A 27447-nucleotide genomic window follows, 5' to 3' on the forward strand; every position below is an offset into this window, starting at 1 on the left:
TTTATAAAAAATAATAAAATTATTTTTAATAAAAATATAATTTTAATTAATTATATTAAAATTTTTAATATTAATAATAAAATTTTTAATAATAATAATAAAATCTTTAATATTAATTATAAAATTTTTATTAATAATAATAATATTATTAATAATATTAAAACTTTTAATAATAATAATAATATTTTAATTAATAATATAATTAATTTATTTATTAATATTAATATTATATTTAATATATAATTTTATATAAAATCAAATATTTTATAAAATTTATATAAATTAATAACCCATTTAAAATTATAATTTTTTAAAAATTTAATAAAATTTTATATTTAATAATTATATAAAAGTTATTAAAAACGTTATTATTTAAAATATTAAAAGTTTTTTACGTATAAAAAAATTTGATATATATTATTTTATAATAATTTTTATACTATTAAAAAAAAAAATTTTCTTTTAAAAAAGCCATTATTTTAAAAACGTTATTTATATTTTTATTTATTTTTTAATTAAAATATAAAATAATTAAAATAAGATTTTTATAAAAAATATTTAAAAATTTTAAAATTTTTAAAAAAATATAATATATTTTCTTAATTTAATTAAAAAAATAATTTTTTAATTAAAATAAAAATACCATATAATAAAAATAAAAATAATATAAAATAAATTAATTTTAATTTTAATTAAAAATTTAATTAAAATATATAAATAATTTAAAAGTATAAATATATAAATGATTTAAAGGTATTAAATTTAAATAAATAATTATATTATATTTTATTATTATTATATTTTATTATTTTTAATAAAAGGTTATTTTCGATTTTTTAATAAAATTATTTTAAAGTTTTAATATATTTTTAATAATATTAAAATATTGTATAAAAATCTTGGCATTAATAATATAATTTTTAAAAAGGTAAGTTTATAATAATTTTTCATATTTTAACCGTTATAACAAATAAATTTAAAAAATAATAAAAAAAGAAATAAAAAAATAATATAATATTTTTTATTAAATATAAAATATTATATTAATAGCTTAAAAACTGTTTATTAAAGTAAAATTACTAATTAAAAAATTTTATTTAATATAAAATTTAATAAATTAAAAAAAAAAAGAAAATCTTTTTTATAAATTATTTTAATAATATAATTAACATATAAATAAAATAAATATAATAATTTATTTAATAATTTATATAAATTATTATAATAATGATGTTTATTAATTAATTAAATAAAAAAATCGGTAAAAATATAGTTTAAATTACACGCAATTAAACTTTAAATTAATAAAAATATTAAAAAAAAAATATATAATTATATATATAAAAAACATTAATATTTAAATAACTTTTTCGGTTATTTAAGTTATTTTTTTTATAAAAGTTTAAATTTAACCAATTAAACTTTTTTTTATTATAAATTTAAATATATAAATTTAACACTTTTATATACATTTAAATAACTTTATAATAATAATAATTTAAACATTATAATTAATATCATTTAATAATTTTAATTAATTTAAAATTAATAATTTAAATTACATTTAAATCGGTTTTTTCGTTATTATATTATAATAAAATTAAATAACGATTGTTTAAAAAAAAAAATAAACACGTGACATTTTTTATAAACATTTTTTATAAAGTTTTTTTAATTAAACTTTAAATATTTTAATAATAATATAATATTTAATATACATTATATAAACATATAATTTAAATTATTAATTTCGTATTAATTAAAATTTTTTAATAATATTAATTATAATGTTTTAATTATTAATTTTATAAAATTATTTAAATATATAATGTGTTAAATATATATAATAATAAAAAATTAAATTAATAATAAAGTTTTTTTATTTAATTAATTAAACTTAAGTTTTAATGGAAAAAAAAGCCCGGATATTAATATTTTTATAAGTATTTATATAATATACCGAAAATATATAATCGTTATATCCGTTCCCATTTAAAATAGGGTATACGCATCATTTATTTTAAAGTTTTATTACAGTTATCGCTTTAGTTAACCGTATAATACCTAACATTAATAAGGTTTATTTTAAGTGACTTTAAACCAGATATTTTTTTCAAAACGGGTTACGTTTACTTGCGTTACGCAACGCGTGTTTTATATGTTTATATTTATGGGTTATAAGTAAAACATTCGAAAATATTTAATTTAAAGTTATATAACGTTGTAAAAGTTTTTAACGGTTTTATTAATAATAAAAAAATCAAATATTATATTTATAATAATTTAATATATTATAATAATATACGAAATAGTTTTAATTTTAATAATTTAAAATTAATAATATATTTAATTTATTTTTTTAATTTTTTTATATATTTATACGGTATTATATTTTTATATATTAAGTTTTAACGTTTAAAAATTTTTAACATTTTAATTATTTAATATTAAGTTTTATATAAAGTATTTAAATATAATAATTTAATATTTTATAATTACGTATAAATTTTTTTTTTTTTAATAATTTAAAGTTAATAATATTATTTTTTAAACTTTTTAATTTTTTTTTAAATTTTAACGTTTATTATAATTATTATTACGCGTTACGGTTACCGTTATAATTAATATTACAATTAATACGTTATAACCGTTATTATAATTATTTTTAATATTTTAAAAAATTTAAAACGCATAAATTTAATTAATAAATTTAATAATAAAATTAATAATTATTATATAATTAATTATTATTTATTATAAACACGCGTTAATATTATTATTTTAATAATATTATTAATATTATTAATATTATTATTTTAAAACGTTAAACATATAATTTTAATATGTAAAATTTTAAACTTATTTTAAATTATAAATTCGATATTATTTTAAAAAGTTGTTCCGGGTTTTGATTGGTTGAAAAGTAGTGTGGCTAAAGGAGGTACAACCTTACGAACAATATCGAATTTATGGTCTGAGTTTACTGAGATAAAGTAAGGCAGCTGTAGGTATGTAATTTTAGTTGCAGTGGGGCTTAGCTTACAGCTCATCGGTCTAAGTATCAATATGACGTATCGCGCTAGCATGTGCAAAAGCATTGGCCGGAACCTCCGAAATGTTTCTCGAGGGCTGTAACACCGCAGAAATTAAAGCAAACAAGACATCATAAGCTTCCTCTCAGTAATTATCTTATCATTTCGGCTTATATTTCATATCATTTAATATAAATGACGCATGTTGTTTCGACGATAAGAATTATCTTCCTCGTTTTACTTCGGACCGAGTTAATATAAAGAAAATGGTTATTAGTTTAGTACTTTAGATCTTCCAGCTCAAATGTTAAAAGAGAAAGGAAAAGAAGTTTCGTCATTTAGATAACTAGACGATTTCACTTATACCAGTTACTTACATAGGTAAGTAAGCACTTTATCTTAGTTATAGTATTAGATGTTATCAATATAACATGGCGTGTATTTTAATATCTATAAGTAGCCGAGATATCTCTAAGTCATCCGAGTAGTTAATACCCAAGTCTATTCTATCTATATATTCTCTCCAAGTGTAGAGTGAATTTTCAAGACACATCAGTTACCAAACTCAAGAAAGCCACTGGGGGGTATAGTTTAGACCAAAGACTATTGCTTTAATTGCAATCTTGCGTTCCAACCGACAATGCATCTTATAAGGTCCCAGTCGCCATCTTGACCAACCCAATCCGTAACGACCACGCCAGTGCTCCCATCACCCACCTTCAGGCCTTTCGGCCCCTTTCCATCCACCCCGTGGCGTAAACATAGATACTCGATGATGGCTGGGTTTGCCTTGGCCGCAATCTTCTCGGGCCAACAGTTAGTATTGAAGAAATTGCTGGCACTTAAGAAATTCACATAGAAGGGCTGGGCCGGTGCGTTCTCATTATAGCCTTCACGTCCTGGAAGGGGGTACACTTGTTCGGCTGCTCGTTCAAGATGCTCTCGCGCGAATTCAATTTTCGTTTGAATGTTCTTATTCTGGTCAACCTCGTAAAAATCTTGTATACGAGCAATGCCACTTCCAAGCAGTCCATTTTCACAGTTGTCCGGCCAGACACTACCATCGAGTGCCCATCCTCGACCTCCCCATTCGCCATTCAGGCTTGGGTCGTTATGGTGCCGCCTAAGTAGCACGATTTTACCTCGTACTTCGCTAATCTTTGGAATACGCGGTTCTGTGTACCATCGTTTTCCATCCCCGTAGAAGCGCTCCTTGAGGATCTTGGACAGCTGCTGGTCGGTGCCTTTACCGGTACCTTCGCGCTTCACGCTCATGATAAGGGCCTCAGACGGATTAGAGTCTAAGAACGAGTAAATAACATCTAGCATATCCTTAAAGTATTTGCTTCCCGTTAATGAGATGGGGAACGCGCTATGCACAAGTGCCAGTTCCGAAGAATCTGCGCTGACGTTTACACGGATATCGAAGAACCGCACACCATTCTCTAGTTGTTCACGCACATTGACCGCTTGGCATCGGACTGAAGGCAGTGCGACGTGGCAAGTCGGGCTGTTGTGTGTACCCGGTATGGACAGAGCCGATAAAGGGTATTCGTCGCGTAGCTCACGCATCCAACTCGAGAGGTTAGTGGAACTGAATATGGCAAGACAACTGCTGGCCTGTACGTAGATAGTTGTGTATTCGTTGGTGGCATTATCTAGCTTCGTCATAACCGTGCTACGCTGCGAAGCACTTGGCACGTCTACTTGATATCGATGCCCCTCGGACTCGAAAGTCAAGCGAAGGACTTCTCGGCCCGGGTCGGCCGCACGAACATCCGTAACTTGGGTCTCAAAGCGTCCGATAGTGATAGAAACATCACGACGGTCCCTAGCCTCACCCTGGATGCGGACATTAGACGCAACGGATGTAGAGCTGAAAATACCGGTGATCCTGCTCGTGATATTACCGACGGGGGTATGACGACCGGATGAGGGTTGCCCTTCAAACCGCTCTACAAGCTTAAGCTCCAGCGGAGTGATTGTGAGGTTACGGATAGTCAGGTCCGCCATTGGATTATAAAATTGAATTGATGGGGTTCCAAAAAGACGGTTGTAGAGCTAGATAGGATGCGCCGACGCCGTCGAGGCGCATCAATACTTATGTATGTAGGGACATTGCTCAAGCTAAGTGTCAGTCCGTAGGTAGGTAGGCATTTGCCATAAGCGCAGTGTAAGGGACCACGACAGCCTAATTGGACCCTAATTAGACCCTAATTGGACAACAGGCAGTGGGGATCTCGTAGAAACGCAGCTGAAGTTTATTCCCTTTCCTCATTTTTCTTGGTAAAAGCAACGCCACAAAGTACCACTAATGGGAAATGCTTGACGCTTATCATTTAACAAAGAATGCGGTATCCCTAAAACTTGTTGACAACTTCTTAGTTTGGGTACTTTACCTTAGGTACCTACGTATAACACATTCCTCAATTGATGTCATAAGTTAAGTATTCAGGAAGCTGATGAAGGAGATGAATAGTTTAGGTACTTAACATATGATGAATTATGAGATACATGTATCAGCCACAACTTATGGATAAGGTGCAATTAGCAATTACATGTGATTGGCCAATACAAAACTCCGGGAATACAGTCGTTTAGACAGTCCAACCTACCTACCTACAAATTATTATAGCTCTCATATATCAACTAAAAAGACAGTCGAGAGCGATGATCCGGGAGTCTTAACAATATGCGGCCTCGTATATTTAACTGCCGTATTACGACTAGGTACCATGGTTTATATAAACGAAGCTTTGGAAGTCAACCTTGTACAGTTGAAAAGATTAGTCTTACGTTATCGACAAAGGTTACAAAAGTCAGTTTGATATATCCTAAAACTATAGAGCTTTATTGACATAGACATAGCAAACGGTCATAGATAGGTTATATAACCATTCTGTAGGTTCGCCTAAAGTATCTACAAGTGTACGGAGTGCAGAAAACTTCGGTCATGGGGCAGCTATTTTTGCTTCCCGCGACTTCGCAACCTGGTTAGAAGACGAGAACTTTGTACGTAGCGTGCTTGGGGGTCTCTTTAAGTCGACGATTAGCATGCAAGATAATTCAACCCCCATCAGTGTCTTGTGTGCGGTAACAGACGGACTTACTCCAACACGACTATTCAGCGAGCCTCGGACAGGTCTCTCGATATTATATGGCTCGAACGACATTCTCCCCGGCATATGGTCCGGCGACGAATTTGGATCAAACATCAGCCAGGATAGAGGGTCTTCCGTGTCGTTCCTATCAGATCCCCTACCTAAGGATACCAGGCCGCTCGAAATCACACTACCGCTAGCAAATACAATTTTCCAAAATGGGAGACGATCCACCCTAATTGCAAGCAGATGGCAGCGTGATGAGGAGGGTTCTATGGCGCGTACTAACATAGAGGAGAAACAACATCAAAGGATATGTCTCCGTGCTGCCTCGGAGGGTTATACAAAGCCATTCCTACCTTTGTTACCGTTGACTCCCCCTCGGAAGATTGTTGCTGGGTTAGGTAATATCGTTCGACAGGTCGAAGTCAACGGTACTACAACACCGGCATCAAAGGAGCTAGAGTCTCTAATACCGAAAGTTTTTGACACGAGGTCTGAACGAGACAAGTCATACTCACCCGGACCTATCGGAGTATGGTGTTGGGTCATACCTCCGGATGTTATGGAAAAGCATAACCTTCTTGGCCTAAAAGTCTTCGAAGCTAAATTATCCCAGTCGGAAGCGGAACTATCGCTTGAGGCCATGAATGTGTTTTCTGAGCTACTATCTTCTGGGTGCCGATTGCACAAAATTCGTACGTGACAGGTTTGTCTAAGGATGAACAATCAAGCTAACGAATACGCAGTTAGTGGAGGAGGAGGCTGGGGCCTCAAACAAGGACTACTCTCGCTCGACCCAGAGATAAGCTATTCGTTGCCAGATCAGGATGATGTTGAAATATTCATAAGAGCATTTCATGAACGTAACAATCCTAACTCATCTGAGGGCCTTGTAACACCTGGTTCATATCTCATGTTCTGCATCGAACCGCATTGGACGAAGAAAGAAATCGAGCTAAGCCAGAAGATTACACCAACAACGGCCATCGGCGTGGTTGAAAATAGCGACCAAGAGCCCGATTCCGCTAGCCTATCAGATAAAGTCGATATCATCGACAGTCACTTCGGGGTAGTATCGAAGACTGGAGTTTTCTTAAAGGCTACTAATTTGCCTCATGCGAGCGAAACCACTAAGCAGCCTCAATCATTCACCACAAAAGTCGACCTTCCACGAGCTTCTTTTCTCTTATGAACAAAAGCTTTGGTAGCAATTAAAGGAAGTACCTCAGCTAAATTAATACAAAGAGAAGGATAACAATACTGTACAACATGTGTGCATAGTTTCAAGGACTGGAGTATTGTTACGACAAGCCAATTGGAAGCTATCCTGGGAGCATGCAGAAGTAAAAGTCGTAAAGTTCGTAAAAGTTTGCCCCTATTTGGCGGTGACGTACAGTATCCATACAGTGCCTAATACACGTAGCCATTTATTTCTCAATTAGGCTAGACGTATGCAGCTTATCCACCTTAGCTTCTCACCAGCTCACTTATCGGTAAGAAAATAACGTCAAAGCTCTAGCGCTACAATGCTGTACGACCTAACACGTACCTACCTTATGTACTTCCTATATTCTTCAGTGCGAAGCCGCGTCTAACTTTATCGCTGACGTTTACCAAAACATCCATTTTTACAACAGCATTACAATGGATCGCAGTCTTGACGAGATCGTTGCTGAGTCTCAGGTACGAATGAAATTAATGCTATATTCATCAATGCCATCAATGCCATCAATTATATGCCATCAATTATATTTGGCCTGCTGACTTCAAGTGCAGCACAGAAAACGAGGTTCCAGACCTCGTAGAGGTGGCGGCGGCCGGCCTCGAGAGCGCGACTCTTATCCCCGCGACGGTGTAAGAAAGGTAATATACCAAACACAGATATATATAAAATATCTATTAAGCTAACTAGTATCCTATTATAGGTGGATTCTTCTTCCTCTCCCTTCTCGACCACCCACCTCCCTATCTCGAGCCTCCCGCAATGCAATCGACTTGCGCTCGATGTCACGGTCTTCGATCGGTGATGGTATATTCGTTCAGTGACAGCAGCTAACTAGCAATCTCGTTCTACGAGACAGTCAACCAGAGATGATTCGAGAAACTTGGATTCGTAAGTACACTGCTCTATATTTCATACATGGGCGACAAGCACTAACGTACATGCAGGGAGTGGGTTCACGATAAATTCGATGATCCTAGCTGTAAGTTGAGCTCTCAACCCAAGCGTCGAATTACGAGGATTAACAATTTCTCAGCTCGCAATCGCCCGCGACACCCGAGACGACGTTCTCCAGATCGATTCCAGTTAGTGTAAGCCCTTACGTTCAAAAAAGCAATATTCTAATATCAATGCTAGGGAGACTCGTGGAACCAAGGTCAAGGTAGAGAATTTGCACTACGAGCTCACCGAAGACGATCTCGATGTAAGGGAAATACCATGATTATAGCAGATTGGAGAGGTGTATTGACGTGGTTCTAGGGGTTGTTCAACAAGATCGGTCCAGTAGTCAAGCTGGAGCTGTTGTACGACCGTGCTGGACGCTCTGAGGGCACAGCCTTTATCACGTATGAGAATCGCGACGATGCGATGGAGGCAATCAAGCAGTACGATAATGCCAATGCCAAGGGTAAGAAGAGAAAGAAAGAAAAGGTTCCCACGATAAAAATATTGAAGATTGACCAATATCGTATAGGTCAGCCCATCCGTTTGTCAGTCTTGTCATCGGCACCACCCCGGCGCAACCCCTTCGACACTGCGCACATGCCTGGTCGATCATTGGCCGAGCGTATCACCCGCCCGCGCTCTCTCTCACCTAGACGGTATTCTGAGAGAGACCGAGGTGTCGATCGCTACGTGCCAGGTGGTGGTAGTCGATCCCGTAGCCCTCTTCCTCGCCGACGTGGCGGCGGCGGCGGCGGGAGACGACCTGGAGCACGACGTGAAGGACGAGAGGGTCGCGAAGGTCGCGAGGGACGTGAAGGGCGTGAAGGTGGCGGTACGCCAAATGGGCGAGAGCGGGTTGGCCGAAATGGGCGCCCAAAGAAGACACAGGAGGAGCTTGATGCCGAAATGGCTGATTATTTTAACCCGAGCGGCAGTAACGACGCAGCTCCAGCGGCCGAGACGGCTGGCGCCATTGTCTCGGCTATTGATGATGTGGATATGATCGAATAATCGGCTCCTAAAGAAACATCCCTCATATTTGTATACATGCTATAGCTTATCCCAACCGGCTAGAGAAATGAGAGTGTTTTGCGTTTCGGGTTATATAATGTACTCAACATAACCATTGTGATTTTTGTCCTCCTTATTTCTATTGGGGGTCTTACAGGGCTTTCCTATTGTACCTCTAAATTATCCAAGTAAGCACGTTTAGCTCTCTAAGTTGTAGCATGGCCTTCAGTAAATGCCATCGGACGTATCTTCCTACGTCCCTTAATCGTTCTTCTTCCGCTTCGTCTGCAACCCTTCCGCCACCGCCGCCGCCACATCCTCCACCGTCGTGCCCCTCTTCCGCTTCCCAATCTTCTCCTGTCCTAACACGGTATCGTCCGCCACGGTCCGATATACCTTCGCCGCACCGAGGAACGAGTCTGGCGCGAACCCGCCTTCTTCGGATAACGTATGCGCGATCTCCTCCATCTCGGTTACCCAGCGGTACGCCTTCGGCGCCATGCCTACTACCTCTTTCTCCGCTAGCTCGTAGTGCCGAGGCAGCACGGCTTGCAGCTCCCCTTGCAGATCGGAGAGCACGCCTAGCCGGTGCGCCGTGGTGAAGGATTGGATGGCGATGGACGTGAAGCCCTTGCTGAAGCTTGCGAAGCACATTTTCAGCCCGCTCGCGGCGCCGATCTCGGGCGAGACGTGGCGCGTGTTCAGCGTTGCCGCGAGCTTGGCTCCGAAGCCCGGGATCTCGGAGAGCTGGTGCGGGCCGGACGTTGGGATCCGGGGAAGTGACCATTCAGCGCTACTATCGGTGCTCTTGGGCGCCGGCGGCAGCCCGAGGATGGACCCGTCGATGAAGCGCACGGAGAGCCGCTGGTCGAATAGGGCGGCTATGCGCTTTACGCTGGACGGCGCCACGGCGTTCAAGTCCGCGAAGTACAGCGGGTTATCTTCGGCGCGGCGCAGGGGTCCCGAGACGGCGTCTACGATGCGCTGCGCGGTGGCGGCGGCGTCGCGGGGGGGCACGATGGATAGGATTACGGAGCATTGCTGGGTTAGGGCCTCGTCTGAGTTGAGGAGCTCGATCTGTGCGCTCTTGGCTCGGTCGAGGGTGTCGTTGCTGTTATAATATATTTTTAAGTATGAGGCTTAGGAGAGAGAGAGGGGGGGGAAGGGAGGAGGGGTAACTGACCTTCGACCTTTGACGTTGGTCGCTACTGAGAATCCATTGGCGACGAGCAGCTTGGCGATGCCCATGCCCATGTCTCCGATGGAGATTATGCCGATCTTGGCTATTGGAGACGACATCCTTGGATTACAGCCCGGCTACGAGTTAAAGAGATGTTACGTATAGAGGTACTCGAAATATCGTGAAGACGTCTAAGTACTTGTAATATTGACAAGTTTGCTGCTTATGTATCTAACCTAGGCTGCTGTGCGATGGCGAGCTTCCCGCACGAATGTTTGTCGGTGGCTCGCGCCCTTGTTCTACCATCTCGCCCAATAGGTAGGCTTGGAGAAAACATATTCCTGCATGTTGTCACGGTTGGGCGCATATGATCCAATGACGGTAGACGTTGTTCCGGCCGTTTGGAGTATTGCAGACTTGAAAATATAAATTAGATGGCTGTGGAATATAGCATTATTTTAATATTGTGGTATGTCAGCTTGTTGTTTGTTTGATGTTTCTTGTTAACTTTTGTATCGAACATCTACATATGTATACCGAGATGATGAAGTAGACGTATGGGTGAGCCAATAAAATCGATAATAATTTGTATTGATAGATCCCTGTTGATTTCGTTAGCTACCTAGTGTAAGTTGGTAGTATTATTTTATTAGATGTCACAATTTATTAGAATCCCACCCCCATCCTCCTACCCAAACATAATAGTTACTTTACTATCCAAACATCTATAAACGGTTATCCAATCGTAACAATTCCCATCTTCGAACATCCTTACCGACATGTCCGGGTCGGCGGGGCCTAGAGGGTTGGTTAGCCACATGGTAATATTAAATAACCTCGTGGAATCTATCCGAATAGAGAATGGACTTCGTCTTCAATTACACCGGGTCGGCCTATCCGCATATCATTCTCTCCGTAACAACCGACTAAAAAGCCCTATGTGGAAGCTTTTCTAGTGTACCTCGGCCGCCTAGCCTAATGAAGTATTCAAGTCATCATGACAGTACCTACCTACGTACGGTAGCCTTCTACATGTACTACCTATCAGGGTTTCAGGCCTTCTCCGGTCTCTTAATCGCTCAAATGTCCCCGGTTACGTATTGTCCAACTCCCAGGAATTTGCCCGACTCGTGAGTGAACTCCTTCGCCTTTGGCTTGTTAATTAAGCGATACGATACGATACAAGTCAGAAGATGATGAAGCACCTTACGCGTCCCCTCTGAGAATAGGTAGTCCTAGGCAGACGATTATCAAAAGCTCCCACCCTTTTTGTTTTTTGTCCAACTTATTCTGTAAAACATCAAGTAGAATTTATTAAAGAATCCCTGCAGCTTTACCCGCAGTTTCAAGTTCTAGTTGGTGGGCTGGCTAGTCTCGGTTTCGCTTCACCCCGTTTTCACTAGATCATCTGAGATCCTATTATGTACAGTATCCTTACCGCAGTAACGGGCTACAGTAATCAACTCTTGACGTTAAATAAAGAAGACCTCCACTCCACGGCTCCGGACATTTTTGATACTTTCCACTTCAGGTTACGAGGTCACGACAACTACACTGGCCAACACGGTCATTTCTATAAACTCCGCACTCCTATTACTTTGCTAGCGGCGTAGACTTCAAATCCTCCTAGCTGGGGGTTAAGTCTTAACTATTTAATCAGCCGCACGCTCTTTGTCAACTACGAAAATTGACTTACAACTTGCTTGAGTCCTATTAGTCAGTGCTAGGATTTTCGTACGACATTTTCAACATATAACCCGGCGGTACCAAGTTATTGTTATTATTTAACCCGTCGTCCAATACAATTTATTATTCTAGCCGCCGCTTGGACGTTCGTAGGATCGGCTTCGGTAGTGCATGGCTTTTGGTTCGGCTCGCCCCTGATCCGTCCATTTTAATAAAGACCTACGACCTGAGGTCACGTTCATCTTTATATACATCGTTGCACTCTATACTTTTCGAGGATCAGTCATCGCAACATCAACTACGCTATCTCGAATTATACGGTACCTAAGATGGCGTTCCCTTGGCGGGTTGTCGCTGCTATATCTCTTATTTCGACTTACTTTATTACATCTCGTCAGCCACCGTGGAGTATATCACAACTCCTTGGCACTTTCGTCTCCACATGGATCTTACAGTCTTTCTTCGTGGGTATCTGGAATATATTTCTGTACCCTTTTTACTTTTCCCCGCTACGTCACCTACCAGGACCGAAAGGTGGCTCTTGGATCAACGGGCATTTTAAAGAAATAAGAGAGAAGCCTACAGGTATACCCATGAGAGAGTGGTATGTATATACGCAATCGATTCGTTGTGATATCCAGCTAATGCATTATTAAGGGCTACTAATATTCCAAATGATGGCCTCATCTTATATCGTTTCATTTTCAACACAGAACGTCTCCTCGTGACAGGGCCAAAAGCCCTGGCAGACCTCTTAGTGGCGCGAAGTTATGATTTCCAGAAGCCATCAAACGTTCGATTTGGTCTTAGCCGTCTTCTAGGCGTAGGTATACTTCTAGCGGAGGGCGACGAGCATAAGTTTCAACGTAGAAACCTCCTCCCGGCCTTTGCATTCCGGCACATTAAGGAGCTTTACCCAAGCTTCTGGCAAAAGGGCCGCGAATGTGTTCAGGCTATGACAAGCAGCATTATCGCCGATGCGCAGAAAGAGACGTCTGTGGCAGACCCCGAGAAGGCTAAGAAGACTGGAGTCCTGGACGTCAGTGTTTGGGCATCTCGCGTGACCCTAGACATTATTGGCGCTTCAGGCCTCGGACGAGACTTTGGTGCAATCCAAGACCCAGAAAATGAACTCAATCAGACGTATCGAAGTGTCTTCAAGGTTTCCAGGCAAGGCCAGATCCTCTCTCTTCTAGCAATATTCATCCCAGAATGGATATTGTCTAAGCTTCCTGTCCAACGCAACACCAATGTATACACAGCATCAAGGAAAATTAGAAGTATATGTCGGGATCTGATTCGAGAAAAAAAGGAGAAGTTGGCACGTAACGAGCTCAAGGAACGTGACATACTTTCCGTCGCCTTAGAGTCCGGCGGTTTCACGGAAGAGAATCTTGTCGACCAGTTGATGACTTTTCTAGCCGCCGGCCACGAAACTACAGCCACTGCGATGACGTGGGGTATATACATGCTTGCTAAGAATCCGGATATCCAGAAGCGGCTCCGTGCCGAAATCCGTGAGAAGCTACCGCCGATCGACTCAGACCGAGAAGTCACCAGTCTTGATATCGACCACATGCCTTACCTCAACGCCGTCTGCAACGAAGTCTTGCGCTACTACTCTCCGGTGCCGCTTACGATTCGCGAGGCCACCGTGGACACTGTGCTTGCAGGGCAAAAGGTGCCTAAGGGAACCGTGATTGTTATATCGCCGTGGGCGACTAATTTCGATAAAGGCATGTGGGGACCCGACGCGCACGAGTTCAACCCGGAGCGGTGGGTGCCGAAGGGTCCCGATGACAAGAAAGCCGCCAGCGGCGGTGCTACAAGCAACTATGCTTTCCTGTCGTTCCTCCACGGGCCCAGGAGCTGCATCGGCCTATCCTTTGCAAAGGCCGAGTTCGCTTGCCTGTTGGCGTCTTGGGTCGGTCGTTTTGAGTTCTCGCTGAAGAATAAGGAGGAAGAGGACGAGAGGAATATAGAAATCAGGGGCGGCATCACTGCTAGACCGGTTAGAGGGATGCAAGTCTATGCTACGATTGTGGATGGATGGTGATGTGCATAGGGTGCGCTCTGGACGTGATCGCTAATGTATAATTCGATGTTTAGATTACGTGTTATGACATACAGTTTTACATGTTGATTCGCCTCATGTCATATTTGGTTTATTTTCTCAATGCGGATAGCCTTTACAGCCCCTATATTACAGAAGTAGCAAGCACGTAATACATCAGCAAGAGATTGGTAGAGGTAATCTAATTCAACTAAAAATTTTATCGCCTAGAATAAATAACTAATTCTGACTGAACTGAGATTTTGTCATGAAAGTACAAGATTGATTCTCCTTTCGTTCATCCCTGCCTCCCTTAGATGCCATTTACGCCGAATTTCAAGAAGTTTGGGTCCTCCTTGAGACGCTTCCCCAGCTCACCAGTCTTAAGCTCGTCGACGTCCCACCCGGCCCATACGAATCGGCCGTGGATGAACTCAGCTTCGGGAGTGGCCGCCCAGACGGCGAAGCCACCTGCGAGCGAGACTGTGATATATCAGGTTAGTTATATCGCTTCAGTCGCGCATTCTATATTGTTGATGACGCTTCTAGTAGGGGAAGGGGGAAGGGGTTGATATATATTTAGGCATGACATACCGTCTTCCCAAGGCAGGGAATCCTTAGTAAAGCCCTGACTCTCCGCGGCCTCGGTGAAGATGGCGCCAGGGTGAAAAATGATGACCTGCATATCCTCCGGAGGGATATCATACGCTACGAGTTGTAATGTAAGCGCGCCTGCATGCTTGGTCATGGAGTAAGTCGGCATTACCGCCGTGGCGTCGAAGTTATGGACCGCGCCAGTCGACACGTGGATAAGATACTATTTTCCCCCTTGAAGTTAACGTGACATGCTCCAACCCGGCTTTGAGAGGTATGCATATATGCCTTACCTTTTTGATACCGGCGCCTAGCTCCTGTTTATAGAACCGCTCCGTCATGTCAAACTGCGCGCGCACATTAAAGTCATACGCTTCCCAGACGCCCGCCAAGCCCTGTTCCATCAGAGGCTTTACGATACCCGTGTTCGCCGCATTGAGCACTAGGACATCGATGCGCGTGCCCTCGCCGGCAAGGCGACCCCAGAGCTCGGCGACGGCTGTAGGACTACCAACATCGCATGGGATAGCGACCACCTTAGTGCCCTGGCTCTCTGCGGATAGAGATTCGGCGGCGGCCTTGACTTTGTCTACTCGTCGGCCGAGGATGATGACTTTCTCTGCCTTGGCCTGTACGAAGGACTTGGCAACATGGTACCCGATGCCTGTCGAAGCGCCTGTGATTAAAACTGTTTTTCCTGCCTGAGAGAGCTCGGGGCGGGTGGGAGTGACAGCTGGATAAACACTCCTGTGGTAAGTCTTGGTTAGTTTCTTAATAAATGAATCCATAAACGAATCCACAAATGAATCCATATCAATGATTGCAAAAATTGGATTTAGTGCACAAATATATGTTTAATCCTTGTTTAGTGATAGAATTATACGAGGCTGTATTCTGTTTCGACTTGCTTTGACAAAGGCTTGAGTGCTGAGATGTAAGTCAGGAATGAATGTGAGGAACGCGACCTTATTATATATGCGTATTTTGAATTCAATGCCACCACTTACACACTCCCGACCGAGTTGAGTCACATTGGCTGATGCCATCATTATGCTGCTGAATGCTACATCGAATATCCCTTCAAAACTGACTGGATCTCGGGGTCGGTAGTGTTCCGTTCTACAGTTCACCCCTTCACCCCGTGGGATCAAGGCAGTTGCGGAAAGGGGAGCCCCCCTATTTTCCGCAACTTCCATTGGCTAAAGTCCGTAATACCTTTCCGTAGATGGTAATTGTATCCACATTTCTCCGCCGCTGCGGGCTGACAAATGAAGCTGAAGCCGCCTTGGATTTCTTGGACTTATTATCGTACTTATGTCAGATGTTTGGGGGGCCTTTTGGTTTAATATATATGGGTTTGCACGGAAAGGTTGCTAATGAAGGAATTTGCTATTCGACCAACTATGGCTTCTATCTGGCGAAGAGCTTGTGTCGGCTGCACTAAATCCAAACGGCAATGTACCAAAGCCGTGCCGGCGTGTCGGCGTTGTGCAACCAAAGGAATTCCTTGCGTATATCCACCGGCCCGACAAAGTAACAACCTCCACGTAGATGCGGATGCGGCCGCCGCAATACCTTCCGCAACTACCGGGGGCTCCGCAAACCCGCTTCCTATGATTTGTCATGATATCGACCGGATAGGGAACGATGACATGAACTTCTATCCGCTACAGCTGACGCAATCAGACTTTGTTGAAGATATGATTTCGCGAGCAACAGCATACCATTCACAGCCCTCAATAGGCAATAGTCCATCAGACGTTTCAACAGGTCTTTGGTTCCTGGCGCCGGAGTCATGGGTCACAGATCATTCTTCATGTCCGCTTGACCAGCCTGTGCTTACTCAGGATCGTATGCTCCAACGTTTCATCGACAGCGTTCAGGATTGGCTGCGGCGGTGGGTGACGGACGGCGGCAGCCCGCTGCACCACCACCAGTTGTACCGCGAGAAAATGCCGCGGTGCGTGCAAGACGCGCATTCAGCTATTGCTCTATATCATATGACAACGTGCAGCAATGCTGACACGAGGGCCACGATGGCCTGCGTGTTGGAGGACCGCGTTACGCAGTTGCTAGAGGATCAAACCTTCGAGGCCTCGCTAAGGGCGGGTCAGGGAATGGACACATTTGATCACATATGCAGGGTCCAGTCGCTACTAACGTACCAGGCTATTCGACTTCTCGATGGCGATATACGCATGAGAGCCCAAGCCGAGGCGCTGATTCCCACTCTCTTCCTCTGGACGCAACAGCTCCTCGACAACACAAAGAACAGCTTAACGCAGCCGGCACGCTTCCTCGCTAATATTGCAGCATCCTATCCTATCGTAGCCATTTCCGAGGATGCCGTCCTCTGGAAGGCCTGGATCCTCGTCGAGAGCACGCGGCGCACGTGGCTCGTCGCCAACTACCTTCAGGAGACATATCTCCACATGAAGCGTGGGTGGAGCGAGTGTCCGGGACGCGTACCCAACACGATGCATGGCCGCCTATGGGATGCGACGTCGGCGTATGCCTGGGCTAAGGGTTGTCGTGAAATTGATACCGTGCTCATCTCCACACAGCGGACAGAGAAGCTACTCTACGAGACAAACCCTGAGGATCTCGACGAGTTCAGCTTATTAATCGTGGAGCTAAGATACGGTACGGAGAGGATAGAGAAATGGATTGAGGACTCAAAAAGGCGAAAGCCACAACCGATGTTAGAGATAATCTAGCGAGCTCGTAATAGGAGATCGGAATAATATAACACAAGGTGAACGAAGCTAATACCCCTTAGATAATAGCGTACGAGGCATAGGCTGTGGTAGATAGATAGTTTGGTGGAAAACACGTCAATTCGTACCAAACAGCTGATGCTGAAATCTTGGACATCGAAAATGGCGAGTCCTCAATTTAACTTGGATCAACAAGCGATAACTATGTATAGCAGGAAGTAACGAGAAAAGAGATAGCTAACTATAAACTACGAAATAAAACTAGAGAAACACTTAACGAGATCTTCCTCATGGCGATGCAGCAAGGCATCGATCACAATGAAAATCAAAATATTTGAAAGAGAACAAAAATTGCGCCCACTACGATCCACGAGGGATAATAGAAGAGGGTCGACTCCGCGATGTGCAATGCAGGTCTCCCCCCTTAAGAGTCCTTATGCTTGAGCAAGGACTCTTCGGACAAGGTAAGTATGAAGAAGAAAAAGGGAAAGAAATCCTAGAAGACGAGGAGGGGAGGCCAGATATTTATGCACTTCTTAGGGCGGTCAAGGTTGTCTGAGAATCAGTCAAAGCGGCAGAATTCACTAAGGCAACAGCCACAAAGTTGGCCCACACAAAGCTGGAAGTCACAATGACGATGTAAACCTTAAATTAGGTCATAGCTTGAGCTTATCGGACAAAGAATGTTTGATTTGTTACGTTATGTACGTCAGAGCTTTAAAGCTTTAAGCAATTATTCGAAAAAGACTATGCACGTGTGCATCAAACAACCCGAACGTACCTAACGCTAGCGTGGATCGTGATAGTCTTTTAGCCAATCATTATTATGCGGCTCTTCAACATGGAAGGCAACCTTGGAAGTCGCTCAGCAAAAGGTACTATCTGTCAAAAGACACTTGGCTTCAATTCTCAAGCTTGAATAAACTCGGCCTTTTAGATAACTTTCAATGATTTTTTCAATGGATATCTAGAAAACTGACCATCTCGGCTGTTACCAGGTAATGTAGCCTTGCCGCACTCTAATTATACCATCTATAATAGACGCCTTACTTGGTATTTAATACGTAATACGTAATTGCCCATATAAAAATATTGGCGGATTTGGAAGATCACGGTGTCCCAATCAATGTATCACTTATTGCCATGAATATTAGACCAGTAAAGAACATCCTATCTGGTATGACCCGAGCCTTGTAAAAGAAACTAGAATCCACTGAGAAAATATAATTGAAAAGATACTGTTCTGGTGTATGGACGGTTCGACTGAACCCGAGATATAACCAACTCTTTTCGTTATCTCATAGTTCACTACCCAATTCTCGCGGATAGTATATAATACAATGCATTGCCTATTTTACCCGAAAATATGGTTCCAAGCTCTCCAACTACCAACCATGTCCCGAAACCACTAACAGTTGGCAGGTATAAACCTGCCAGAAGGACCGGCTAGATCAACACCGAAGCGAGTCGCGAAGTAGTCGTATATAATCATTTAGCTAATTGAATCGACTTACTCGATCTTCTTGCTGCGGCTCATGATAAGCAGCATCTCAGGAACAACAACGGCCATCCAGAGGAGACCAAGGACCAGGCCAGCTGCGAAGATCTTGACGTATAGCTTGACAAGTCGAATCCACGAGGCGCGAGGGAATGACTGCCACGCATCCTTAATCGTGACGAAACCCTTGCCGCCAACAATGGCAGGCTCCACCTTACCCTGGAACGAACGGTCGAAGGGCACGATGGTGTCATCCTCATCGGGAAGAAGGGAAGCCTGGACTCGGGTAAGGATGACCTGGGTAGGGATGACGAGGAAGATGTTCATGACAAGGGCTAGGAGAAGAACTAGGACCGCCTTCCAGATGTCGTTCTTGTCGCCCTCAGGAATAACACCGGGCTGCTTGGGGTTGGGCAAGTTCATGGACATGCCGTACGCAAGCATCTTCGGGACAAATGTAGAGAGCTCCTTGGCAAAGAAGAACATGACGACTGGGAGCGCAGTAGCCTGGAAGGCCTTCTTGAAGGGAGGCAGGCGCTGCCAGAAAGTCTTGGAGCTTGGCGTGGAGATGACGATATGTGTCCATGCCGTGTAGACCTGTACGAGAGCCAAGGCAGAAATCGGAGCGGCAATAAGAGAAGGCACAAATGTGCTAGATAGGATACCGAAGACGACGCTGCTTGCGAAAGTTAAGGCAAAGTAGCAGGCAAGACCGCGGAATAGAGAGCGGAAACCGCTGATCGCAGTTAGAGTGCGGTAGGTTGAACGGACGGACGAGGTGACGAGGCGGGCCTGGGAACCACCACGAGCAGCTTCATCGGCAACGGGGGCGTTCTCTTCGGCAAGGGATTGGGCGTCATCGTTTAGCGAGACGGGCTCGTAAGCCGGAGGGGACGGATCCTCAACGATGGCGAGTGTAGGGAACACATGCTGGAGGGTGTAATTGACCTAATGAAACACGTTAGCCGGGTTGCCTTTTCTCAAGTGATATGTCGTAGATAGCATACCGTCATAAACAAAGGCAAGAATACTATGATATCGAGCAGTATGAGACCCCAACCCCAACCGGGCATCTCGTAGCCTCCTATCGAGGATTCACCCCGCTTGTAAACCGCGTGCGCAATGTCGCGATACATTTTGATCGTCTGTATTTTGGATACTTCGTAGACAAGATAAAATAGAGACAGGAGAAAAGATAAAAACTACAAAATTGATAAAATAGAAGATGATTCAAAGAAAAGAGTGATAATAACAGGTATTGTAGAAAGTTGTATACGAAGGGGGGAAAGCGTATGAAACGAAGAATAAAGGGCTGAAAGCTCCCTGACAAGTCGAGTGAGAGATGCAAGTCCTAGAAGAGTATCTCAAGGCGGGATGAGGCGACGACAGTATATATTTATATTCGCACCGTCACAATTGACGAGTCCCAGGTTAGTGCTTGTTACCTTGAGGCTCAGGGTGCTAGGAGTATCTTGCGGTAACCAGAACTAGGTAGGTAACGTACAGTGCTTGTAACAATTGTTACCTTCGGAACGCCGGCTGCACAGTGGGCTGCTTACGTGCCTATCGCTAAGTAGTGCAGGTACTTTTGCATTCTTTACAGTACGATCTAGGCAACCGCCGCCCATATCGTAAGGTATTAGGCTCTGCACTGCCTCACTGCTTACATAGGTACCTATGTACTGTCCTATCGCGTCGCTTAGCTTCCCAAAATTTCCAAAAGCCGCGTATTCGATTCGAGCCCATCTATTCTATCTGCTGCGCGGGGCTGTTACACAGTTACAGTAGACGGATTGCGTATGATTCGACAAGGGCCCGATTCTTCAGTCCTGGAATCTCCTTTAGCGCCATTACATCACAACCAACAAGTTCTCAAAACCCGAATCAATCTGTCGCATCTACAGATTCTACATAGTAATATTATCTACACATTAGGTATAGCGACGATATAAACTGTTGTACATGTCTGCCCCGTATATCCCAAATCTCCTCTCCCTCCGAGGTTCAAGAGGAGGGCATCGTGGCCGTGGCCGAGGACGAGGGGGTCACTCACATTCTACCGGCCTCAGCCACGATACTACCATTCAAGGTACAGATACGGATGCTGCTGTGTCACGTATGAGCGCTGTTGATCTGGGTTACCTACAAGACCCTTTCGCACAATATTTCGTTCAGTCTGTTGGTGGCATTGTTAGGAGACTGCCTATTATAAATCGAGGTAAGAAGTCCGAAGGCCATTTCCGGTCTAGCGAGTGCTAAGGCTGTGTTAGGGACTTACACACGGACTACTGCATTGGATCGACTGATATCTTCCTTCTTGTCGGGCACCGCAACGCAAGAACGACAAATTATCTCACTCGGTGCGGGCACAGACACAAGGTGTTTTAAGCTCCTTTCTCAACCCAGCCAGGCTGGCCTTATCTATCATGAGATCGACTTCCCCGCAATTGCTTCTAAGAAGCTACAGCTTGTGAATGCTACCCCTCAACTCAGGTCCATTATCTCTAACCCACAGAATGAGAAGGACGGCTGGAGTAGTTCAAGCCTACCGAATGGTTGTCAATATTGGTGTCACGGATTGGATCTGAGAGCCCTGCTCAATAGTGGCACAGAAGCTCTCAGTGGCATCCGGACAGATATCCCAACACTGTTGGTGTCAGAATGTTGTCTATGCTACTTAGAAACTTCAGAGGCCCAAAGCGTAATCAAGTATTTCGCCGAAAAAACACCAGATCTTGCCATCATCGTCTACGAGCCAATTCACCCTAATGACTCTTTCGGCAAGCAGATGGTATCTAATTTGGCAGCGCGACGGATACATATGCCAACGCTGGACTCATATCAAGACTCTGCTAAGCAGCAGTCCCGATTAAAAGAAGCCGGGTTCCGGCTCGCGACAAGCTTGACCATAAGAGAAATATGGCGGAAATGGGTCACGGAGGAAGAAAAAGAAAGAGTCGATAGTCTGGAGGGGTTAGATGAGGTTGAAGAATGGAATCTTCTAGCGGACCATTACATCGTGGCTTGGGGCTGGAGAGGCACTGGGTTTGAAAGATGGGAAACTGACTTATGATGAATATGAGTTAATGAGTATGCCAATACGTCCTCAGCCATCAAAATATGCGATTAATGTGAAATAAAACACAGCTTACTTCTTTAGAACGAAAGCATTATAGAACTATTATGATGAATAGTTAGAATTCAAGGCTTAAATCAATTTTCACAGAAACATATAAGTAAGGTAAGTGTCTTTATAGAGACCAATAATACAATTCGGTTACGTTAAAAATAAATACCTAGACTTGAATGTACTTCGTACGTGGTGTAATTTTGAGTTTCCCCAGAGTTGAAGTTCTACATATTCACATTTAGCGTCTATTATTTAAGGTTAGTGGCTTGGCTTATTAAACTTTGGGAGCCTATCAGATCAAGTCGGCATTTCAACGTTAGCTCTCATCATTTGTGCATCGAACAACTTCAACTTTACCTAGCAGAACAACATTCATCCGCAAACATAATCGCATCTCTTGCGTCATCCGCAGATCAAGCCGTAGTATATTGCGGACCATTATATTCATTCGAGAATTATTTATATGCCCATAAAGACTGCCCATACGCCACGACTACTTTATCGTCGCTTTCAGTCAAAATGGCGGACAACAGCAAGCAGCACAAGTATAGGCAGGAGATTCAGCAGATGATGTATGTCTCTGGTGAGACGGGAGAGCCTTCTGTTGAGACTACTACTATAATCGAGGAGATTGTTCGGCAGCAAGTTATTGAAATGCTGCGAAGCTGTACTGAACTGGCTACGCGCCGTGGCTCCCGATCTATCACTATTAATGATCTAATATTTCAAATCCGCGACGATGCGCCTAAGGTATCACGTCTTAGGACCTTCTTATCATGGAAAGATGTTCGCAAGAGCGCCAAGGATTCCGACGACAAAGGCGGAGAAGCTGATTTGGGTGTTGCTGACGACCCTGGTGGAGCCGTTATGCCTGGTGGCCCCGCAGTAGAAGAGGCCGCCAAGAAAAATAAGAAGGCCAAAGTTAAGCTCCCTTGGGAACCTTCCTCGTTCTATGGCCAGGAAGTCCCGGAGCGCGACGACGAGGAAGATGAGGAGGAAGAGGAGATGAATTATATCACGCTTCAACGACTGCGCAAAGCCGACGAGCGGACAAAGGCGATGACTAGGGAGGAATACGTCACATGGTCCGAATATCGACAGGCATCATTCACATACCGAAAGGGCAAGCGATTTCGGGAGTGGGCCGGTTTTGGTATCGTAACAGACAGTAAACCCTCAGATGATATCGTGGATATCCTGGGTTTCTTGACCTTCGAGATGGTCCAGACGCTCACGGAGGAGGCGCTCAAGATCAAAGAGCAAGAAGACTTATGGAAGGAACGGAGCGGAGGCGATAACCCGGGCACCAAGAAGCGGAAGCTCACACAAGGGCTATTTGATCTACCCAGCGAAGGCAGGATCCCCGTTGAAGCGCGCCACGTTCAAGAGGCGTTTCGGAGACTCCAGACCCGACCGAAGAGATCTCGGGCTATGCTGAACGGGACGAACCTGCAGCAGAGAACCAACTTGAAGCTGTTCTAATGGATCCACGGAGGGGAGCAACATCCAGTTATGCTCCTAGTCCGAATCTTTGCCAGGTTTATCAGAGTTTACGGATTTATGAGTTTAATTCATAGCGAATACGGAAGACCAGCGACAACGGAAAAGTCCTTGTGAGGAATACCCAGGAGGAACGGCGTCTTAGGAGTTCCGGATTTTATTTATTACAGCTTTTTAATGCATTCAAATATACGCTTTTCTCTAACGGATTATAAGCGGTGAAATCATCATTACTCGATAGACTTGGAATAAATCTCCTTTTTACAGAACTATCGGCTATATTACTTCTGGTTCCGTGGCATGAGAGAGCTATTTAATAATTCACATACTACTCATATTAAACGAATCCCCAACGATCCCGGCCAGTAAACAATCCAGGTTATCAATTATAAAAATATGGTAATCTCTATTTCTTTTTTACTTTCAATTCAAGGTCGAACCGGCCAACATATAACTCTAGATACGCTATCTTGTTTAGCCCTTTATGCACTTCAACAATTCGAATGGGTCTTACGCCGACAACGGCGGGGAGCCACGGCACCCGGCATCGCCATCGCTAATATAGTGGAGATCGATGGTCCGGCAGAGTTCCGCTGCGGTTTTAAGTCCCGCAAATGCGGCGTAATTCATCCAACTACATCCCTCTTCTCATCCCTTTTTCTTTTCTTTTTTTCTTTTTCTCTCATTTCCCTTAAATCCCTGTTTTCACTTAGACTTCATAGAGAAAAAAAAGAAATAAAACCCCGACTACTGCGTACAGAAATAGACTAAAAATTAGAATAGCTACCTTACTCATATATTTCTACTTTTTTATTTACTTATTCACTCCCAACTACGTTATGGCGCCTAATTCCCGTCTCATCCTCACCCGCCACGCTCAGGCTGAGCACAACGTCGACCTAGACTACAGCAGTGAGTCGCGCTCCTCACACGACACGTCCGAATCCGAAGACTGATTTTAAAACTCTGCCGCAAAGTCCACGACGCACCACTTACGCCTCTTGGCAAGAAACAAGCCGCGTCACTAGCCCGTCTAATCCCAGACCTGCAAAAGGAGGCCGACGTAATCATCTCGTCGCCCCTACGGCGCACCCTGCAAACCACTTACCTTGGCTGGGCGCCGGCCGTCGAGCGTCTGGGTGGGTTGAAAAACGTGGTGCTCCTACCTCAAGCGCAGGAATGCAACGGTCTCCCGTGCGATACGGGCTCGGCAAAAGAGGTCCTCGAGGCGGACCCCGAGTTCGCGGTGTTTGATCTTACGCCATTGACGCCGGACTGGACTAGTAAGAAGGGCTTTTGGGCCCCGAGCGAGGAAGCGCTGACAGCGCGCGCTCGTTGGGTTCGTCAGTACTTGCGTGGTCGGAGTGAGAGGAATATCGTGCTTGTTGCGCATGGCGATATTCTTAGGCGGATTACGGCAGATCCGCTGACGGGGCCGAGTGATTGTATGTAAAGCGAAGTTTGTGGTCTTGTTTACCCTCTTTTAGGTCTATCTCGGGGGTCAGGATCTCCCTAGCAAAAATCGCTTTGAGGGGTTGAGTCCTGAGATGTGACTAACCAACTTTACCTATCGATTGATTGCGTCGAGTATTTGCTGATTTTATTTATTAGATCCCTGGAAAAATGCCGAGGTCCGAATCTTCGAGTTTGACCCGCAGTACGTCGATACCGAAGAGTGCTTCCTATACCAGAAGGAAAATGTCGCAGCTGCTGGTGGCTACGGGCCGACGAGCACGGAACTAGAGATTTAGCAAGCCGAGGGAAGGCTATAGAGGTTTCAACGATCAGACAGCTACGAAGAGTCGAGGTGGTTAGCTGTACTACTTCGATTTAGACTCCATTATTATTTATATTAGATGATAGAATATAGACGACTTTGTTGATTTCAATATGGGGCTACTCTACGTGAGTCACTGATTTTGAATTCAGATTGTGGTAAACACTCCCCCCCTACTGTACTGACTTTGTTGAAGCTCATTCTGCAAAATATCTTATTCGTGATTATGAGCTACCCTAGCAACGGAAGCAGCAGATTTCCTCCGAATAGTTTATTCAATCTCAAGTGAGTAACGGTAATATACCGACGAAAACACAGATTCAACCCAAGATAATCATTCAATAGCATTTACCGAAAGAAATATATAATTTATAAACGTCTACCATCATTCCAAACCGTCCTCGAAGTTTTCTCGCTACAGCAACTCCTCTTTTCGACTTCCCATCTCCGCTATTTTAGTTCGACTTACAACGATCATGGCTAGACGAAACCCATCAACATCGGTCCCCTACACAGGAATTATCAAAGTATACTCTACAGAAGATGACAGTCTCGTGGTCTGGACGAATCCGCGGCATATCCACCTGCACAAGAAGACCTCGTCGGGAAGGACCGCTTGCTGCGACCCCTTCACCGCAGGCGGTATCGTTGAGAACCCCGTCGGCACACTACATTTTCTAACATCCGACAGGTTCGTGCCCGCGGATGTAGAGCCGTATATGGACACGAACGATAAGACCTGTGCATGTGTTGGGTATGTCCAGCATACAAGCCGGAGGCTTCATTACACCCTAGTTGCTATCAGTGATGCCGTAGCGGACAGAGAAGCAGTTAGGCAAGCAAAGATACTTAGCTGCATACCTGCGTCAATGCAACAGATACACGAATTCACAATGCACCCTACCATGCTCAAGGATCTCCACAGGAAGTATGACCTAACCCTCCTTGCTCGCACCCGGCACAACCAGGTCATCAAGGGGCGCATTACAGTCCTACCGCGCAAAGCAATAGACCCATCATACCGAGGCTCCAGGCTAGTCCTAGCACAATTCGATCCTGCCCTCGTTTATATGGATGAAGGCATGTGGGTGTATGCCAGACAACCAAGCGCCGAGATGCTGGACAGTATGACGAACGAGATGCTCGCGAGGCTGGACAGTGGGCCGTACCATTCTGAGACTTTCCGTTACCGGTATAATTTCTCCCGCTCCAATCAGCCTTACTACACTCTCCGTATCGTAGGACATATCGTGGAAACCCGTGCCCGCGATCCGAATGGATGTGTGGAGGTGGCGATCCAGTGCTCACACGAGGTGTTGAGTGAGATCTCTCTCCTGCGAGACTGCTTGGATAACCCGGATGGTAGTAACCCCCCACCCACGTATTTCGGATGAATAGGTACTCGAAGCCGGGGGAAATTCGGATGAATAGGTACTCGAAGCTGGGGAAATAAGGCTGTGGGTTCGAAGGCAATGCTAGTTTCGTCTGGCGATGCTCAACTGCTAAGGGGGCACCACACATAAGACCTAAAATTTACCTAGGCATACATTTAGGGTAGAGATGTACTTTGATACGTGATACCTAATTATTTAGCGTGATTACATACCTCTAATTGACCATACATCTTAGACGCGTAAGTAAGTAAATTTAGTAAAGCCCCCTTTTCGAACTGTGTGATCGAAAATTGTGTAGGAAATCGAAACCTTCGATGTCACATAATAACCGTAAACTTGCATCATGAGCTCGAGGATCACAAGAACAACTCAACGGCCTTACAGACAACAATTGCGCCATCTTGGGTCTCGTCGCAGAATATTCGCAGCACCTCCGACATTTTATGGAGTTGTATTGTAACTCTTACCGCATGTATGTATTTATACATGGCTCCGCCTAGATATATCTACCAGATCCGGCTTCACCCAAGACCTACTAGACTTCTGACTTATTAAGGAGTAGGTCTGTCCGAAATTTGACCTTCGTTACGGGAGTTTTTCGTTG

The 27447-nt window shown here is 43.5% G+C and overlaps 11 protein-coding genes across 11 annotated transcripts; 7 read left to right on the forward strand and 4 right to left on the reverse strand.

Annotated features, from left to right (window-relative positions):
- Positions 1-3447: 3447 nt before the first annotated feature.
- Positions 3448-5275, reverse strand: F4817DRAFT_326674 (PLC-like phosphodiesterase). Its single transcript, XM_049301929.1, has one exon. The coding sequence runs from the start codon at positions 5043-5045 to the stop codon at positions 3636-3638; it is 1410 nt and encodes a 469-aa protein (XP_049162309.1). The 5' UTR covers positions 5046-5275; the 3' UTR covers positions 3448-3635.
- A 323-nt stretch (positions 5276-5598) lies between these two features.
- F4817DRAFT_326676 (uncharacterized protein) lies at positions 5599-7629 on the forward strand. Its single transcript, XM_049301930.1, has 3 exons — positions 5599-5850; positions 5901-6831; positions 6883-7629. The coding sequence occupies exons 1-3, from the start codon at positions 5725-5727 to the stop codon at positions 7326-7328; spliced, it is 1503 nt and encodes a 500-aa protein (XP_049162310.1). The 5' UTR covers positions 5599-5724; the 3' UTR covers positions 7329-7629.
- Positions 7630-7674: 45 nt separating this feature from the next.
- F4817DRAFT_326679 (RNA-binding domain-containing protein) lies at positions 7675-9389 on the forward strand. The gene is made up of 8 exons (XM_049301931.1): positions 7675-7819; positions 7913-7999; positions 8218-8249; positions 8306-8340; positions 8395-8443; positions 8496-8562; positions 8619-8766; positions 8833-9389. The coding sequence occupies exons 1-8, from the start codon at positions 7781-7783 to the stop codon at positions 9312-9314; spliced, it is 939 nt and encodes a 312-aa protein (XP_049162311.1). The 5' UTR covers positions 7675-7780; the 3' UTR covers positions 9315-9389.
- Positions 9390-9444: 55 nt separating this feature from the next.
- F4817DRAFT_236389 (6-phosphogluconate dehydrogenase C-terminal domain-like protein) lies at positions 9445-10790 on the reverse strand. Its single transcript, XM_049298973.1, has 2 exons — positions 10498-10790; positions 9445-10425 (listed from the first exon to the last, which is right to left on the reverse strand). The coding sequence occupies exons 1-2, from the start codon at positions 10611-10613 to the stop codon at positions 9576-9578; spliced, it is 966 nt and encodes a 321-aa protein (XP_049162312.1). The 5' UTR covers positions 10614-10790; the 3' UTR covers positions 9445-9575.
- A 1518-nt stretch (positions 10791-12308) lies between these two features.
- Positions 12309-14391, forward strand: F4817DRAFT_236408 (cytochrome P450). The gene is made up of 2 exons (XM_049298974.1): positions 12309-12784; positions 12838-14391. The coding sequence occupies exons 1-2, from the start codon at positions 12510-12512 to the stop codon at positions 14234-14236; spliced, it is 1674 nt and encodes a 557-aa protein (XP_049162313.1). The 5' UTR covers positions 12309-12509; the 3' UTR covers positions 14237-14391.
- Positions 14392-14479: 88 nt separating this feature from the next.
- Positions 14480-15906, reverse strand: F4817DRAFT_326683 (NAD(P)-binding protein). The gene is made up of 4 exons (XM_049301932.1): positions 15835-15906; positions 15121-15754; positions 14828-15050; positions 14480-14716 (listed from the first exon to the last, which is right to left on the reverse strand). Exons 2-4 carry the CDS (start codon positions 15637-15639, stop codon positions 14547-14549), a joined length of 912 nt encoding a protein of 303 aa, XP_049162314.1. The 5' UTR covers positions 15640-15754; positions 15835-15906; the 3' UTR covers positions 14480-14546.
- A 125-nt stretch (positions 15907-16031) lies between these two features.
- On the forward strand, positions 16032-18011 carry F4817DRAFT_326684 (uncharacterized protein). The gene has a single exon (XM_049301933.1). The coding sequence runs from the start codon at positions 16204-16206 to the stop codon at positions 17542-17544; it is 1341 nt and encodes a 446-aa protein (XP_049162315.1). The 5' UTR covers positions 16032-16203; the 3' UTR covers positions 17545-18011.
- A 516-nt stretch (positions 18012-18527) lies between these two features.
- Positions 18528-20433, reverse strand: F4817DRAFT_326685 (uncharacterized protein). Its single transcript, XM_049301934.1, has 2 exons — positions 20050-20433; positions 18528-19990 (listed from the first exon to the last, which is right to left on the reverse strand). Exons 1-2 carry the CDS (start codon positions 20176-20178, stop codon positions 19055-19057), a joined length of 1065 nt encoding a protein of 354 aa, XP_049162316.1. The 5' UTR covers positions 20179-20433; the 3' UTR covers positions 18528-19054.
- A 571-nt stretch (positions 20434-21004) lies between these two features.
- F4817DRAFT_356487 (S-adenosyl-L-methionine-dependent methyltransferase) lies at positions 21005-23654 on the forward strand (the record flags this gene model as incomplete). The annotated part of the gene is made up of 3 exons (XM_049305798.1): positions 21005-21260; positions 21313-22061; positions 22740-23654. The coding sequence occupies 3 exons, from the start codon at positions 21005-21007 to the stop codon at positions 23652-23654; spliced, it is 1920 nt and encodes a 639-aa protein (XP_049162317.1).
- A 237-nt stretch (positions 23655-23891) lies between these two features.
- F4817DRAFT_236493 (phosphoglycerate mutase-like protein) lies at positions 23892-25708 on the forward strand. Its single transcript, XM_049298976.1, has 5 exons — positions 23892-24071; positions 24456-24584; positions 24650-25117; positions 25284-25577; positions 25646-25708. Exons 2-4 carry the CDS (start codon positions 24512-24514, stop codon positions 25421-25423), a joined length of 681 nt encoding a protein of 226 aa, XP_049162318.1. The 5' UTR covers positions 23892-24071; positions 24456-24511; the 3' UTR covers positions 25424-25577; positions 25646-25708.
- On the forward strand, positions 25462-27090 carry F4817DRAFT_236490 (uncharacterized protein). Its single transcript, XM_049298975.1, has 2 exons — positions 25462-25577; positions 25646-27090. The coding sequence occupies exon 2, from the start codon at positions 25926-25928 to the stop codon at positions 26841-26843; it is 918 nt and encodes a 305-aa protein (XP_049162319.1). The 5' UTR covers positions 25462-25577; positions 25646-25925; the 3' UTR covers positions 26844-27090.
- The last annotated feature ends 357 nt before the right edge of the window (positions 27091-27447 follow it).

Source organism: Daldinia loculata (genome assembly GCF_022478755.1).
Source record: "Daldinia loculata strain CBS 113971 unplaced genomic scaffold F4817scaffold_6, whole genome shotgun sequence".
In the NCBI taxonomy this organism is placed as follows: Eukaryota; Fungi; Ascomycota; class Sordariomycetes; order Xylariales; family Hypoxylaceae; genus Daldinia; species Daldinia loculata.

What these genes read in the sequence shown, in the direction of transcription:
- F4817DRAFT_236389 (XM_049298973.1), bottom strand. Translation starts at nt 10,613, where the DNA reads ATGTCGTCTCCAATAGCCAAGATCGGCATAATCTCCATCGGAGACATG. An exon ending in ACCAACGTCAAAGGTCGAAG is followed by an intron (nt 10,426 to 10,497) that starts GTCAGTTACCCC and finishes ATATTATAACAG; the next exon opens with CAACGACACCCTCGACCGAG.
- F4817DRAFT_326683 (XM_049301932.1), bottom strand. Translation starts at nt 15,639, where the DNA reads ATGGATTCATTTGTGGATTCGTTTATGGATTCATTTATTAAGAAACTA. An exon ending in TAGGCGCCGGTATCAAAAAG is followed by an intron (nt 15,051 to 15,120) that starts GTAAGGCATATA and finishes GGGGGAAAATAG; the next exon opens with TATCTTATCCACGTGTCGAC. An exon ending in TTCCCTGCCTTGGGAAGACG is followed by an intron (nt 14,717 to 14,827) that starts GTATGTCATGCC and finishes GATATATCACAG; the next exon opens with TCTCGCTCGCAGGTGGCTTC.
- F4817DRAFT_236493 (XM_049298976.1), top strand. Translation starts at nt 24,512, where the DNA reads ATGGCGCCTAATTCCCGTCTCATCCTCACCCGCCACGCTCAGGCTGAG. An exon ending in CGTCGACCTAGACTACAGCA is followed by an intron (nt 24,585 to 24,649) that starts GTGAGTCGCGCT and finishes TCTGCCGCAAAG; the next exon opens with TCCACGACGCACCACTTACG. An exon ending in GCTGACGGGGCCGAGTGATT is followed by an intron (nt 25,118 to 25,283) that starts GTATGTAAAGCG and finishes TTTATTTATTAG; the next exon opens with ATCCCTGGAAAAATGCCGAG.
- F4817DRAFT_326685 (XM_049301934.1), bottom strand. Translation starts at nt 20,178, where the DNA reads ATGTATCGCGACATTGCGCACGCGGTTTACAAGCGGGGTGAATCCTCG. An exon ending in TCTTGCCTTTGTTTATGACG is followed by an intron (nt 19,991 to 20,049) that starts GTATGCTATCTA and finishes GTGTTTCATTAG; the next exon opens with GTCAATTACACCCTCCAGCA.
- F4817DRAFT_326679 (XM_049301931.1), top strand. Translation starts at nt 7,781, where the DNA reads ATGGATCGCAGTCTTGACGAGATCGTTGCTGAGTCTCAG. An exon ending in TAAATTCGATGATCCTAGCT is followed by an intron (nt 8,341 to 8,394) that starts GTAAGTTGAGCT and finishes ACAATTTCTCAG; the next exon opens with CTCGCAATCGCCCGCGACAC. An exon ending in CGATAATGCCAATGCCAAGG is followed by an intron (nt 8,767 to 8,832) that starts GTAAGAAGAGAA and finishes AATATCGTATAG; the next exon opens with GTCAGCCCATCCGTTTGTCA.
- F4817DRAFT_236408 (XM_049298974.1), top strand. Translation starts at nt 12,510, where the DNA reads ATGGCGTTCCCTTGGCGGGTTGTCGCTGCTATATCTCTTATTTCGACT. An exon ending in GGTATACCCATGAGAGAGTG is followed by an intron (nt 12,785 to 12,837) that starts GTATGTATATAC and finishes TGCATTATTAAG; the next exon opens with GGCTACTAATATTCCAAATG.
- F4817DRAFT_326674 (XM_049301929.1), bottom strand. Translation starts at nt 5,045, where the DNA reads ATGGCGGACCTGACTATCCGTAACCTCACAATCACTCCGCTGGAGCTT.
- F4817DRAFT_236490 (XM_049298975.1), top strand. Translation starts at nt 25,926, where the DNA reads ATGGCTAGACGAAACCCATCAACATCGGTCCCCTACACAGGAATTATC.
- F4817DRAFT_326684 (XM_049301933.1), top strand. Translation starts at nt 16,204, where the DNA reads ATGAAGGAATTTGCTATTCGACCAACTATGGCTTCTATCTGGCGAAGA.
- F4817DRAFT_326676 (XM_049301930.1), top strand. Translation starts at nt 5,725, where the DNA reads ATGCGGCCTCGTATATTTAACTGCCGTATTACGACTAGGTACCATGGT. An exon ending in TATCGACAAAGGTTACAAAA is followed by an intron (nt 5,851 to 5,900) that starts GTCAGTTTGATA and finishes ACATAGACATAG; the next exon opens with CAAACGGTCATAGATAGGTT. An exon ending in GTGCCGATTGCACAAAATTC is followed by an intron (nt 6,832 to 6,882) that starts GTACGTGACAGG and finishes ACGAATACGCAG; the next exon opens with TTAGTGGAGGAGGAGGCTGG.